This window comes from Benincasa hispida, chromosome 9 (genome assembly GCF_009727055.1).
Source record: "Benincasa hispida cultivar B227 chromosome 9, ASM972705v1, whole genome shotgun sequence".
In the NCBI taxonomy this organism is placed as follows: Eukaryota; Viridiplantae; Streptophyta; class Magnoliopsida; order Cucurbitales; family Cucurbitaceae; genus Benincasa; species Benincasa hispida.
This window is the reverse complement of record NC_052357.1, coordinates 68,542,479-68,559,016: the sequence shown is the minus strand read 5'-3', so window position 1 is coordinate 68,559,016 and position 16,538 is coordinate 68,542,479. Positions and strand designations below refer to the sequence as shown.

At 31.2% G+C, this 16,538-nt stretch overlaps 1 protein-coding gene across 1 annotated transcript; it reads left to right on the top strand.

Annotated features, from left to right (window-relative positions):
* Nucleotides 1-679: 679 nt before the first annotated feature.
* LOC120084472 (phosphoglycerate mutase-like protein 1) lies at nt 680-5,182 on the top strand. The gene is given in 11 exon segments (XM_039040260.1): nt 680-1,147; nt 1,516-1,577; nt 1,679-1,786; nt 2,070-2,149; nt 2,818-2,980; nt 3,668-3,742; nt 3,836-3,924; nt 4,438-4,557; nt 4,662-4,706; nt 4,789-4,882; nt 4,884-5,182. Coding segments are annotated over 11 exon segments (1,206 nt in total). The 5' UTR covers nt 680-975; the 3' UTR covers nt 5,082-5,182.
* Nucleotides 5,183-16,538: the final 11,356 nt, after the last annotated feature.

Here is a 16,538-nt window from a genome sequence, read left to right as displayed (position 1 = left end):
GAGGGATTTGTGACCCGGTCATTGGGACATGACAATGCTTCCGGACTTACGTTTTTATTTTATTTTGGCATGATTTAGGTTAGAGATCTAGCATTTAAAACTTTTGGTTATTTTGTTTATTCATTAGTTAATTTATTGGTTTATTCAACTTATTCTAAATTAGAGTTGGAGGGGCACCAAATAGTGTTTTATGATAGTATTACTTTGGAAATAAAAATCTTGTCCCCTTTATTAATTTTTTTTTTTAGAAGTATACATTGTCAAGTTTATGCGTAGTAGCATCTTGAAAGTATGGTGGGAAGTCGGGTCATTATAAATTAATTAATTATAGATACTATTTGGGATCTTTTTGTAATCTAGTAATAAGTCATTAATTAAATCTAAATCAGTTTTAATATTTTTTTATAATCTAAAATATCTGGCTATTTTTTAAAATGAAACTTTAAATGTTATTTTTCTTGTTAGCCTGACTGACTACCAACCAAATGTGGTGACCCGACATTTCGGATTCTAAAACACACAGAAGGCCAATCAACCCACATGTTCATTGGGCCGATCGGGCTCATTTAGAGCAAAGCCCAAAGACCCCAACAGGTGTCAACAAAACAGCGGTTCAAGTCTTTCACTCTGGAATATTCGCATATGAAGGCGCCTGTCAGAGAAGACGACGAAAACGTGAGCCACTAGTCCACAACCAACAACTGCTCCGGCAAGTTTGATTAAGGCGATTGGCTCGTAGCGCGCAGCACAACATCAACCAATGGTTCAATATCCGCCCCTTCACATGGACCGATCGCAGCGGCCGCCGCCAATGCCATGCCGTCCGTTCGCCAATTTCCAAAGCTCTCGGAAATTTATGCAAATTCCAATGCCAATTTTAGATCCTCTCTCTCTTTGGTTCCATAGGGGAGGGCTCAATACACGCGCTCCTTTCCGCGCGCGGTCTTTAACGACTCTGTTTCGGTTGCCTTTGTAATGACAATGAATATTACTATATATCCTCATTGTTTATTCTGTTTCTCGCTTATAAGAAACGGGTCAAAGCAATTTGCTACCGCTAGACGACTCTCTTCGCTTCATCCTCCCATTAGAGCCTCTTCGCGAACTTCTTCTTCCTCTGTTCTTTGCTCTTTTTCTCGCTCTTCAGGTAGATTAATCCACATTCTCTGTTCGACGTTTCTTCATTGATTATTTCTGTTTATTGATCAGATGAACTATTTTTGATCTGTTGAATTTTCATTTTTTGAGACTGTGAAATGTCTGGAAATTGATCGTGGCGATTGGTTGGGGACTTTGTGTGTTAAGAATATAGTTATCATTCTGGTCGATTATGGTTTTCCGTTTAAAGGAACGAGGCCTTGAATGAACAGTATTTTGCTTTGCTTAATTGGTTGTCTTATTAACTTCTGCAAGTGCTTTTCGTTTTCGACGCCTTTGTTTCTTCTTTCTTTTTTTTTTTTTTTTCACAAGCTGTCTTGTTTTCACTTGTTTAGTTGCAATTTTTCTGATCTACAGATATGTACGGTTCAGGGGATCTAAGTTTGTATCCATCGCACCGTACTAAAACTGTTCATCTGGTATGTGATCATCATCATCATCATTATTATTATATTTATGGGTTTGAATCTAGTATTTGTAGTTGCCTAGCATCTGAACCTTGTTAAAATTAAATTTACAGGTGAGGCATGCCCAGGGATTTCATAATGTGGCCGGAGAGAAGGACGTGAACGAATATCTATCTTTTGATTACTTTGATGCTCAACTTACCTCTTTAGGATGGAAACAGGCAGGCCCTTATTTATCTATACTGCTTTTGCAGAATCTTTAGTACTATTTTATCCTGGAATGTGAACCTGCGGTTTCAGATTGAATCTTTACATAGGAAATAACAGTTATGAATTGTGAGCTGATGAAATGTTACTCTGTCAACATGATTGATTCAGCATTCTAAAAAGTTACATATGGCTAGTTTCATTGCTTATCATCTTGAGCAAGCATGAAATTGGAATTTGTTTTCCGAAGTCCAATGAACTGAGAGATTTTTTTTTTCCTTTCTGGAATTGAAACAGGTTGGCAATTTGCGGAAACATGTACAATCATGTGGACTTTCTAAGAGAATTGAGTTAGTCATCACATCTCCATTGTTCAGGTATCACTTCTTATAAACGGATGTTGTTTTTTAAGAAACATGTACAGATATAAGTGATCGGGTGTGCAAACCCTTCCTACATGTAAAATTTTGAACCAACGATTGGGGCATCTGGAGTTTGAGTTTCTGGATGGGAACTGACTCACAGTAAATGGTGTGGAACTGAATCATATCCAAAATGTATGAGCCAAAGCATAACAAGCCTTTGCCAATCTTAAATGATGCAAATTGGGATTGATACAGTGACTTCTTATTATTTGCCTGATCACTCTGAGTTTGTCGTATGTTAATATGTCCAAAAATTATTTTCCCTTTAGTTCTTGCTTTGGACCTCATCTAATTTACTATTTGGCAAGCTCATTTCTTTTTAATGAGCTTGCCTAGTGTTCTGTGTGTTTCTTTTAATATTTAGGACTGAATTTTTAATGTTTGTGTGTCGTTTGACAGGTTATGTTCAAATATTCTTCCCCTCTTCAATTCCAAGTTGTCAACTTGCATGAAAATCTTATAATATAGCTATTTATCCTTCTGGATGATTGTGCTAGTGTCTTTACTTTGTGGAGGGCATTTTCAACTTATAAAATGTTTTTTTTCTTTTCTTTCACCCAAATGCTTAAATATCATGTTTTGTCCCCTACTAATCAAACATCTGCTATGGTTGCACATAGGACTATGGAAACTGCAGTTGGCACATTCGGTGGTGAAAGTTACTCGGATGGTATAAACGTTCCTCCATTAATGGTAGCAAATGCAGGAGATTGCAACCGCCCTGCAATATCAAGTTTGAATTGCCCGCCATTTTTGGCAATAGAGCTTTGTCGGGAACATTTGGTACATTCTATAAAATTAATTCCAACTTCTCAAAAGTTTTCTTCATCTTCATTTTGTAATTGCTAGTTTGCGACTTCTTTGCTGTAATGAAACATGGATTTGCATTTTTAAATGTTCACGAGTTCTATGATGTTTCCTCTCTAATGCAAATGGCAATTGTTTAGAGGGGATGTAACCTTAGGCATTCATATTGAGTGAAACTTCTTGGATTTTATGCATGTATTTAACTCTATAAATTCTTACATGGTCAATAATTAGAGAGAAGGACGTAAGCAAATCTAATTTTTGCCTTGAATCTGATTCATAAATTTTCTTACATTGCTATATTAATTAGAGAAGGATGTTAGTTGACAACGAAATTGAAAGGTAACCAATGGTGAGATAATAATTATTTTATCTGCATGGGTAACATATTTTAGATTATTTCGTTTTACTGGCTATCATTGAATTGGATATTCTTGCATTTTTCTTGACATGTTAATTTTTTCAGCTTTGATAATACTCAAAAATATCTTTTAGTTGATCTTTAGGTCTCATTTTATTCTATTAGATTGTTTGACCTCATTTGTTGGGCTGATTTTTATGGATGCCCTTTGTACCCTTTTGGTTTATCAAGGAAAGACGGATGGCTTTCCATTAAACTTTTTCTTTTATATATATAACAAACCATTATATTCATTGTAACAGGGTGTTCATCCATGTGACAAGAGGCGAAGTATTAGCGAGTATCGGTCTCTTTTCCCAGCTATTGACTTTTCATTGGCAAGTTACATTGTTTCTTTTCGATATTGCTGGATTATGTTTCTTTTCTTGAACTTAACTTTATTAAAAAAGAAACATTGCTACTTTTTCTAGATTGAACATGATGAAGATATCCTGTGGAAGCCAGACATCAGAGAGACCAACGATGAAGTTGCAGAGAGGGGACTGAAGTTTCTTAAATGGTAAATTTCTACCTCGTTTATCTTCTGTACGGTAGCTCTTTTTGAAAATTCACCTCTTGGAGACGAGGATATTTTGAAATTAAGATTACCAATTACAGAAAAAATAAAGATTGTACTTTTGTCAAGTAATGTTGAAAATGAGACATTTTCAGATATTGGTGATAAATGATATTTCCCTTTTCCAGTCAGTTTTGTGAAACAATGGATATTTGTAGTAAACATGATGACTGAATTGCAAATGCGACTTTTTCCATCATCTCTCTGTTTTCCTTTTCTACTTTATTGTTATGAACTATGAATATTTCTTCAGGTACCTTATGTGGGGCTTGTTACAGCTTCATATAGGTTTTTGCTGTTTGAATTTAGTGTTATTGTATATCATATTACATGCATTATAATATTATATTTGTGAGAAAAGTGATTGTTTTGTTTCTGTACTTTGTGTCGTTTGTGTAATTCGGCATTAATATAACTCATGCATTTCTTTATCTTTTGGTTGTCTACTCCGACCAGGCTCTGGACCCGGAAGGAGAAGGAGATTGCAGTTGTCAGTCACAGTGGATTCTTATTTCATGCATTGAGTGCATTTGGAAATGACTGTTGTCCATCTATAAAGGATGAAATCTGCAAACAGTAAGCATTACTCTTATTCAAAAAATGGAAACTTTTTTTATTTTAACGCTTGAAATTTGTTCTTTTTGTCGTTCTCATCGAAGGGGATTTACTTTTTTATGCAGTTTCTCCAATTGTGAGCTACGTTCCTTTGTTCTTGTTGATAGGAGGTAAGCACATTCCTCAATAAGTCTTTCCTTCTTTCAGGTATTCATGTGCCTAGACTCCATCTATTTGGTTCAACATTTGCAGCATGATCGGGTTGGAATCCTCGACAACCAATTTCCCAGGCGGATTACCAAAAGGAATTGATCTTCCCAGTGATGTTGCAGCTGAAAAGCATCCGGAGAAGGGAGTTCCAAATGAAGATGTGGCTTGATCTTGAGAAACAAAGACTTCTTTTTTCTTCTTCTCCCTGGGAGCTTTGTTTCTGTAACAAAGTTTCCCATAATTCAATTTTCATGAATTTTTTACTCACTTCATTTGAGAGAACAGTTATCCATGGGATTGTTATTGTCGTAGCCTCTTTCTGCAACTGGATTTAGAGGTACATGTTTTTTTCTGTATCTCATCCATCAGTTGAATTGTACCTAACTTTTACACCAATTTGATATAATGATATGAAAAACGTTTGTCTGCTTCAGTACTATCTCTGGCCATACCTTATGTTTTTAGCACAACAAATAAGAGGGTCCGGAAAATTCGGCTGTTGGAGTTTAGAGAGATAGTACTGTGAATTGCCTCTAAATTTAGTCTGATATATTCATAAATCAAAAGGTTTAACATTGATATTGAGTATTAATTGATATTTTCAATATCTTTTGTAAAATATCTTTAAAAAAATTAAATAATATAATGTATTAATCTCAACATGAATATGAAACTAAGAAACGAAGACTTAGTTTGGAAGAAAAAATAACTTAAATATTTCTTAAATAATTTTTTTTTCTAAATTTCTTTATTACATAGATATTTGTTGATTTTGATGATTTTATTGGTATATCTCTAATATTAAAATCTTAGAGTAGCCAAAGTATGCGAACCTTTAGTTTGCATTGTTAATGGTGTTGGTGTAATTATACACCTAATCTAGCTGTTAGACGGATAAGTGTCAGGCTGATCAGCTAAGCGTTTTCCTTTTGAGTACTCGGCTTTTAAGCTCAGCTTGGTTGGTAGCCATGGGGTTGAGTCATTTCTTTTTCTATTCAAGAATAGGGTTGTGTGAGCTCTAGGCTACTATAAAGCATACACAGATACGTAGATATAGATACGATAAGATATAGTGATACATCGATTTTTAAAAAACTATACTTTTTTTTTCCTTAAGAAAAATCTAGGTTATAGATAAATTTAACATACAAGTTAATGACAATAGTACAAAATACAATACAAACAATATAATACAGTACAAAAAAAAATCTAAGATGTTGAAGTAAAATAGTCAATAAAATGCAATAAAAAATAATAAAAAAAACAACATCTAAGATGTTGAAGTAAAATAGTCAATAAAATGCAATAGAAAAATGACTCATATTAATCAGAAAAGAAGATTAGGGAGAGAAGTATGAAGATAAACGAAAAACTTCTTCGTTGAATTGTTAGAGATATTCAAGTGAGTTATATTTTGGACGAAGAACTTCTTCGTTGAATTGTTAAAATATTTAAGATGATGTTAACATTTCACCTACCACGCCATTAGTGGCAGAGGTTCAGAAAGGACTAACGCGCCGAATGTCAGACTCAGAGCAATCCGTTAATGTTGTCGGCGACCCAAGCTCTATAAATAGAAGTCGATGAGCAGAATTCAAGTTATCTGGGGATTTTCCTCGTGATCCAGACAAAATGCGTGAGAAGACGCTTGAGAGTTCTTCACCTTCTTCATCTATTCCGAGTAACGACTGGAGCTAGAACTCGGGAGGGTCAACTCTACCGCCCATCCATGGCACCACCGGCAGCCTTGACGCACCTCCGCTGGAAGTAAGTCTTTGCTTCCAGCCGATCATTTCATTTCCTTTCTTTTCTTATATTGTATTGTATGACATTTTGTGATTAAGGAATTAATACAATTTGTTTTCAATATATTTCTGTGTTCCTTCGATTCCATCTCCATCATCTTTGCTTAGCATCCTTAATTTCATTGTAACACTTAGTGAGATTGCTTGGGTATCGCATACTTAGTCATGTGGATTAGGGATATGAAGCATGTAGCAGCCCACCGAGAGGTGTGCGTTGCGTGAGTGTGTGAGTAACCTTATTTGCTTAGTGTGAAGCTATAACACGCTTGTCCATGAGTAGAGTCAGCAATAACTAACTGCTTGGGAGGGTAAGTGGTTGGTTGCATTAAGCAATGTATGCGTTGTTCACTAGGAATAGGAATAATTTACGTTAGCCAAGTTCATGCGGTTACCTTGTCTTGTGTATGCGTCCATTGCACCTTTAGAGCTACTCGGGAGAGAGTCTAAAGAAAGATTCTGACTCGAGAGAGCTAGGTTAGAATCGATGCTCGGAAGGGCTAGATTAGGTTTGCATAAGCAAGAATGGGGAACTTAGGAATAAGCTTCGTTTGCTATCACACAGCGTATGCACCCTACAGATAAGATATTTTGTATGTCCAGGAAGTAGGATAAGGTGGTATGCGGCTAGCACACTCATGCGGCAGAAGCACGTGAGTGGGTTATAGGGGTTTAGGCTGCCATAGGCTTCTCGACACTATCGCAGATACACCATATACGTCCTAGAGTTAGGTTCACGTGTGTATGGCATGATTGCATGGCTTGCGTTGACTAAGGTTGCTTTTGTGATCACCCTTAAGTATTGCAATGAAAACATCTCCGCATTTGATCTATTTTCCCATTCATTTGTCTCATGTCAAGAGTTGTCGTGTCTCTACCTCTCATGCATATTTTCATTGCGTTGTCTGTTAGTTAGGAGTAGGAGTAGGATTAACTTAGCAACCCCTCCAACATTCTTTTATTTAAACTGCCGCATGCACAAACACCGCATTCATTTTGCTACAAGTCCCTGAGTTCGACCTCGAATCACCCGAGAAACTTGCGTTTGCGTTATACTTGGCACGAGTGCAAGAAAACTTGTGATGGGACGCATGGTCATCGCATACATTCATTAACGCATTATCATTCCAACACATGACCATTGACGTATGACTATCAACGCATATCTTAAGAACATGCATCGCATATCGCATCCACGGGATTTTAGTTGTCGAGTAAAATTGACTTCTAATTTTCTGTCACCAATATTCAAATGAGTTATATTTTGGAGAATTTTGTGGGGACTCAAATGTGAAGATGAAGATTAGATGATATTCTAGGGTTTGGCCTTTTTTTTTTTTTTTTTCCTTTTAGTTTTGGACTAAAGTAATGAGTTTTTTAGATAGACTGCCTAGTTTTAGATTAAGAAAGATTAGATGAGTTGCTTATATTTTTTTCTTTAAAAAAAGTAAGTGTAAATAGATACGTATATGGAAGTATTGGTATCTATGTGATATGGATTCTCTTTGCCTCACATAAAATATTTGTGTTTTCATAGGTGGCCTGCTTTGAGAGTATATTCATAGGTTACTTAATAATATTGACATCAACATTTTAATCCTAAACTATACTTCATTTATGCTTGGTTTGGCTCATGGATTTGGATAGAAAAAATTTTAAATTCCAAGTTTTAAGAAAATGAAATTATTTCAAATTCTAATTTGTGTTTGGAACCAAAATGATTAAATGATGGAAATTAAAATTTCTTGTTTGGATGTTCACGAGAAATGAAAGAAAAGTGTAGTCATTTACTGTTATGTCCTTACACAATTTTATTTATTTACTTTAGTTTGTTCATTTTCTCATCACAAACAAGCTTTTTCCATCTCTCCTAACCCAAAACTTATCTTTTTTGACAATTAAAACCATATAAAGAAGCAATTTCTTTTTTTCTGAAAACATGAACAAAATTCTAATAGATTCAACAATAAAGTATTCTAAAAAGGAAAAAAAAAATTAAACAGAATTAATCAACCCAAAATTTATATATAATACTTCCAAAAAAAAATTTACAACCTACCAACTTCATGCTTACTTACATTGAACTACTCATAAAAGTGACTATCCCCACAAACCAATATAGATTCTTTTAAGATACTTTGTTCTCACTCCACTATTTTCTTGGAAAATTCTCAAGAGATCATCAAACATAAAAAAGAAGGTGCATCTTGTTAATATGAATAGTAACTTTCGAGATCCATTTGATTCAAATGTGATATTGATTCATTCATGTAACCTTTCAACTTAGGTTACAGTTTAGTAATTAAATAAATCTAAATTTAAAATTGTCTAATAAGTACATGCACAATAAAGTTACAGTCTCATAGATCTATGAAATAGTTTACTTCTTACAAAATCCATTATTATGTTATACACAATAGTTTATATTTATATAACAAATAGATGATGAATCTGTTGGACATAAATTCAAATTTATTAGACACGCAATTCAAAGTGTACGAGTCTATTGACATATGTACTAAGAAAATGTTTATTAACATTTTAAAGTTGATTTAAACTTGTAATCTTACCTAACCTGAAAATATCCTAATTAATCTTGATCATTTTGTCATTCTACTGTTCATGCTTTAATTAATGCTGGCGCATTACACAAATAATTGTGATATCCATATACCCTAATGATTTTGTTGAGGGAAATCATGAATCTTCATTCAAAAAATGGGGAAAAAAATCATGATCCTTCAGGAAGATAAGGAGAAAGTGGACTCTGAATTGTATATTTAAGTTTAATTGATATATTGATTTAAGAAAAAACTGTTTTTTTTTTTAAATTCATTTTTATTTAAATACTTTTTTTTATAAAAAAAATATTAAAAGTACACTTTAAAAGCTATTTTAAATCATTGTCAATCACTTCATTTTTTTTTCTAAAATGACTTATTTTTTAAATTAAACACTTAAAAATCATCTAAACACATTTATAAAATATAGCTTAGTGGGGTACTAATGTCTCTTTAATTATGACTTTCGCCCATCTCTGTTTTATTTTTCTTTCTTTTTTAAAAAGTAATCACATCTCTCTTTTCTTGGTAAAAATAGAGTTATATAAGTACTTCAAAGTTAATAAATAATTTAAATTTGAGTAATATTTATATAATCTATATTCTTTAATATCATTTTAGACCCTATAATTTACTTCTTCAAAGATAATTTTATCGAGATTAACTAAATAATAATAATACTAATTATCATGCAAGATAGAATAGAATATAACTGCATACTTTATAAAGGAATACTGATAGAGTCTTTTAGAAGAAGATAAAAAGAATCTTGTCTGTCTTCTTCTTTTCCAAAAAAAAAAACAAACAAACAAAAAAACTATAATCTAAATGCATATATTAATAGAGTGGAGAATCTAACCTCTAACTTCAAGATTATCGTATCTACTTGATTGAGGGTTTTTTAAAAATAGAAAAATAAGAAAAACTATTTACATATAATAACAAAATTTTAATCTTCTTTGATATAAAGACTGATTGAAATCTATTAGTTTCTATCACTTATGATTGATAGACACGGACTATCTGTATCTATCATTATTTTTTTGCTATTTCTATAAATAATTTGACATTTTTTCTATATGTAAAAATTTTCCTACTTGTGATTTGACATTATTTTTCTTTCGATAAATGAATTAGAACCATTTTAAATAACCCAAATTTTAAGATTTTTAAATAATTCTCTTATTTTAAATATCTAATTTGTAAGCCAACCTAACATTAAAAATATGTTTATATTTTATATAAACAAAATTAAAGTAGTGGGAAGAAAATAAGAATATTATCATGGCATCAAGATGTAACCCTACATGTTAAATCAATCAATTGCAATTACTCCCGCAAAATTATACTCTTCTTTCATTTTTTTTTTAATTCTAAAAATCTACATCTTAAGTCAACAGCTATATCTTAAGATATTTTGATGATATCAACTTAAAATGGAAATATCTATTAAATTAATGGTCACATATGGGATTAGTTATAGCTTTGCAAGTCGCACCTTTATAATTATATTTATCCTGAACAGTCGTGTGTTCATCTAATAGGCCAACAAAAACCACTGGGCCGACACGACCGGCGATAAAGCCCAAAACGGGTAACACGTGTCTAACAAACTGTGATTCATCTTTGACATCATACCAACCAACTAGTGTGGGCCACTTGTCCATATCCATACCCAACTACTCTCTGTCGACACATTTTTATGGGATCAAGTGCCAAAATAGAGGTGTTAAAAAATTATTGACAAAAATGTGGGAACTTTTGAAATAGAAAAGTTGAATTTATTTAAGTTCACTACTAGGTTTGAATGTTGATATCAACCAAATAGGAAAGATATGGAAATATCGATAAAATGTTGATATTGATGAATATTTTTTAATAAATTTTAAAAATAAATTTAAATTAGTAAATAAATATTTATGATTAGGTTAACATATTGTAATTACATTAGTGACATTTGTTGTTTATTTTTTATATTTTATAGATTTCTCTACAATATATTCAAAATATTGATTCACTTTTTATATCTATATTGAACTCAAATAAAATGGAAATTCACTGTTAATCAACTCAATTTTAAAAGGAAAAAAAAATCAGCCAATTGCGTTTTAAAGGAGACTGCAATTAGACTGTTTTATTATGTTATATATATATTTTTTTTTCATTCTCTTTGTTTTCTGTTTTTTTTATTTATTTTGTTATGGTTAATTTTTTACATTTTGTTTTATTAGTGTTCGTTTATTACCATTTCCCCATTTTTCTTTTTAATTTAGTTTTGGTTTATTTTTCAAAATTTGAAAACGCTCAATTTTTTTCTCTGGTTGGTTTTTTATTCAATTAAATTATGGAAACACTTTAATTTCGTTTTTCCTTTTTAGGTTATTTTATTTTATTATTTCGATTTTGCAAATGCCCTAATTTTTTTTCTTTTTTCTTTTTATTTAAAATGTTGAATTAGTTCTCTAATCACATTTTATGAAAATTAATTAGTTTGTTTTGATCATTAAGTTAAGTGTATATTTATATTTATTTATTAAAAAATTTAGAATTAACAATTATATAATATTATGTTCTTTAGATCACTCAAATATAAAATTAAAAAGTTAATTCCAAAATATAAACTTAAACTAAATTACTTCCTGAAATAAATTTATTCCTGAAACAAATTTATTACTTAAACGAGATTTTATAAATGCAGTTTAAAAGTAAAATATCCTCATCCATATATATGATCGGTTGGTATTACCATCTACTCATGAAATGAAAATAAATATTAATAATCATATAAATATGAACAACAAATCTAAAATGCATGGTCACAATACACGCTTTTTAAATTTGCGGTGAGCATGCATTTTTTTTTATAAAAAATTAGTTTAGGTTTATATTTTATAAAAAAGTTTACATCTAAGGTATCGAAAGACACTAATACCGTAGACTTATTAAATTATAAAATTTGTATTAAAAAGAAAAAAACTTCTTTGGGAATTTTAAAAATTTAAAAAATAAATTAACAATAAAAAATAAATTTAGAAAAAAACGAAGCCTAATAAAAAATGTAAAAAAAATAAACCAGAACAAAATAAATTAAAAAACATAAAACAAAGGAATGGAGAAAAATAACATATTAATGAAGAGATTATGAGGTCCGAAGCGGAAGCAAAATCATGGCCCAAGTTTAGTTTTTCACATACAAAAATTAGAGAGAACAAAATATGCATTTTCAATAAATTTACAGCATGCTAAACAGAGGAGAAAAGATTAGGGTTCAAAGATATTAACCCTTGAAATCCAAAAATCTTCACGAAATCCTCTCAACTGGTCACGAACTCTTCAATTGAAATCCTTCAACAAAAATCAAAATGGACACTACCAATAGATAATTCTTTGTATTCTTCTTTAGGGATTGAGAATTACAAGAATGTGTGGATTCTATTGATTCTGGAAAATGGATAGAATTTAGAATAGAGGTTTTTATTGGGAGAGACCACCACTGGAATCACACGTGACTTTAGGAGGAGGATAATCTTCGTAACCTCCCATTCTCCACGTTTTCTAAAGAGAGAAACAAGAGGAGAGAGTTAACTCCCTCCTAAATTAAATTCAAAAAAAATAATTTAATAAATAGTTAATATATATATTAAATTATTTATTAAGTTGATTATCATATAGTATATATTAAACTATATATTATATCGAATATAAAACATAACCTATAATTTTCATATTGTATTAAATAATATATAACCTATAGTTTGAATTCTCTTGATAATTTATGGTATTTAATATAAATCAAATTTATATTCTATTTAATTATATGAATCAAATCCATATAATTACTTTTTGAATCATATTCAAATATTTATTTCCTCTCTTAATAAACTTTATATTATAATGCAACGAATACAGTATACTAATTACATCATATATAATTAAAATAAATTAATTATCTCATATATAATTAATTCCCTCAATTAATTTGAACAATTCAAATTTATCCAAAATTGATTCTCAATAATCCCCGTTGAGTTACAGATGGGACTTTATGGACCTGTAGATGGAAGCTCCAATGATACTTGGTCAATTCATTAAACTTCTTTAATTAAATTAATCAACTTCCATTAACTGTCGGTCACTCCATTAAAGATCGACAGCTGCACTCTTCACACTATAGATATATTTCTGTGTCTATTGGATATAACCAGTCAATAATGCGATGACCCTTTATAAATTGCTCGTAAGTACAGCTGGGCCAAAATTACCATTTGTCCCCTGTAGTTACATCTAACTTCTTAAGTACCACTTATCCTTCTAATGAACAATAAGTCATAGTCCAACTATGACCAAACCCCTCTCGAGCTAAGAGAGGGGTATGGTGCCACATTGTTCAAGCCCCGGAATAAGCCCTTAAGAGAGCAATTTATCTACTAACCCTGACAGTAGGAAATGAGTGAATTCTATTTTATGTAGCTATATTCCCAGCTCCCCAATCAGACAAATCCCCAAAATGGTAGGCATATTGGGTCGGCGAACTGACCATTCTTACCTATGCAAATCAAAGGAATGCCTTCATAGGTAGGAGTTCACAACTCACTCAGGATTCGAGTTATATCACCTATGGTCATTATGGTGAAATGTAAGTCTCTATTATTAAAATGAGACTATTCATTTCGTGGTCTGATCTTATATAAACTCTTTTGTATAGAATACCCTCATTCACATGTCACTAATGAATGATCAAGATCGGTATTTGTAGAACTTTACAACACTTATAACATCTATAAAGCGGGTCGTATTCTTAGGGTCACCAGGATAAGGTACTCAACCTTATTCATCTACTACAGACCCTTCAGGTTATCACTTAAACACAATCCACTTGTATGTCTCTACATACATGTTTAAGCTTCATAAGATAACCTTAGATGTTTGTTTATTGGTTTTGTGGGTTAATGCTACTAAATGTTGAATAAAATACCTTAGATTTTATTGAATAAATATATTATTTATACAATACAATTACAAACTACAGGATCCACGAGATTAAGGGCATCAACCTTAGCAAATAAAACCGCACAATTGCATTTTCTCAATTTTTTTTATTAAAATATTCAAATGGTCATAAGCAAGTATGCCTTAGAGACAAAACCTAACAAATCCAAAGAAACAAAAAAATACTTAGGTGCATCTTGGGCATAACTTACTTTTGTGCCCGTACCAAAATTTTCAATCATAATTTGACATATGTTGATGCCAAATTTTGGTTAAAGGGATGTAACCTGATCTTTCATGTGATATCAATGGTAAATTTTTAATTTGAGAAAAAGTTGACCTACAAAACAAAGAAAAAAAGCTCTAATGCCCAAGTTAGTAAGAGAATTGAATAGCAGAGAAGAAGTCAGAAGTTCCTAGATACCATGGAATCATAATGGTGTATTTATAGGGGATTTGTTATAAGGTTATCTTAATCCAACTAGCTAGGATTAGGATATGAAATTTCCTAATCCCATATAAGGTAAGTTAACTTTCAAGCTAAACGGGCCTGGGTGTGCATTTGGCAAGCCTTGTTCATCAAATTTCGAGGCTTGACCTCAGCCAAGGATGAGCCGAGGAGGTTGGTTTGGGCCTTCAACCCAAATCATTATCTTTTCAAGGCCTAAAAAGGCCATAGTAAACGTCGGAGAAGGTCGGTCATGGTCTCATCATGGCCGAGGGTGATGGCGAGGAGGTTGGTTTGGGCTTTTGACCCAAACCATCATCTTCCCCAGGTTCAAATAGGCTATAGTACGCTCCGATCATCAAATGGAGAAGGTCGGCCTCGAGGCCGATCGGGCTATTTTGACTCAAAGTCCAATTAGTCATTTCCTTAAGCCCATTTTATCCTATCGACCCAGTTGTTTGTCTATTTGTTGTAGCTCTCTTGGCATAGTCATCTATTTTTCCTTGTTACAACGCTTTTATCCTTGATTCTACCATCCACGCATAACATGTTACAAATTCTTTTTACTTTTTTAAACATTTTATTTTCTTGACCAAATATTTTAATTTTTTTAATAGTGTAAATAATGAGAGAGGATGTATTAAAGGTGCACCCAAGTGTTATCCTAAATTCAAATTCTATCTTTGTAAATTGTTTAAAAAGTTTTCATATTTTTGTCAATTACTTTTTAAAAACCTCTATTTGAATCTTGATTTGTATTACTAATTTTGGAGTTTTGTGACAAGATAACGTTGTATGCTCAAAACTTTAAGTTGTTTTATTGGATCCGTGGAGTTCGTTGAGTCAGCTACACTCTCCAAGGATATAATTATAGTAAAGGAAGCACGAATTGCCTCTTTATGGATGAAAATGTTCTCATTCATTCTCTGGCAGTTAAGGTTTTGACCATTTCAATAATGAGGTTCCAACTTTTGTTCGACCTTAATTGTTGTCTAAAGAACGACAATAATGTTGTTCATTATTCAATTTATCATACAAGAAAGGCCAAACTTTTTATTGTCTGGATTGAAGAACACCCTCTATGGGTGGATGAAGGTGTTTATACGGGTGCACCAACCTTGTAGTTTTTACTTTTGCCTTTTCTCTTTTTTAATTAAAAAAAGGAAAATTGTTATTTAATATCATTAAATAATTATGTGCAATTTAACTATATTAAATAGATTTTTATAAAAGACAAGTAGTTAGAAAACCACTTTAGACGACTTTGTATCTTAGAGTTGGTTTAATTTTGGTTAACCTATTTTTAAATGTCTAATTTTAATTTTGTTAAAATATCATTATTATTATCATTAAAAAAAAACAAACAATATATTAATATGTTGTCAAAATTTTCCGTGAAAATATAAATAGAATAATTGTTCTTTTTTGAAGACCATCTTAAATGAGTATCAAGAACTAAATTTAAAATTGATTGAAATATAAAAAAATAGACATTAAGGACCTATTTGATAATTTTTTTAAAAAAAATTTGTGTTTGTATTCTCATAAATTTTTAGGTTCTCTTCTCATATTTTCTAATAAACATTTGAATTCTTAACTCAATTTTTAAAAATAGAAAGAAATCTTTAAAAATTATTATTATTATTACTTTTTTTTTTTTTTTTTTTTTTGTAGTTTTCAAATTTTTGTTTTGATTTTGGAGACGTACTTTAGAATCTATACAAGAAAACATATAATCCAATTGATAGAAATAATGTTTATAATCTTAATTTTTTAAAATAAAAAATAAGAAAATGAAAGTTCTCATTTAGTAGCTATTTTATTTTTGTTTTAGTTTTTTTAAAATTAATTTTATTTCATTTCAATCTTACAATAGTGTGCATCTTTCTCAAGTGAAAAATTGAATTCTTAGCCTTTTTTTTCTAGAAAAAAAAACTTTTAAGAACTATTTTCTTAATCTTTAAAACTTAGCTTAATTTTTAAAACATTAGT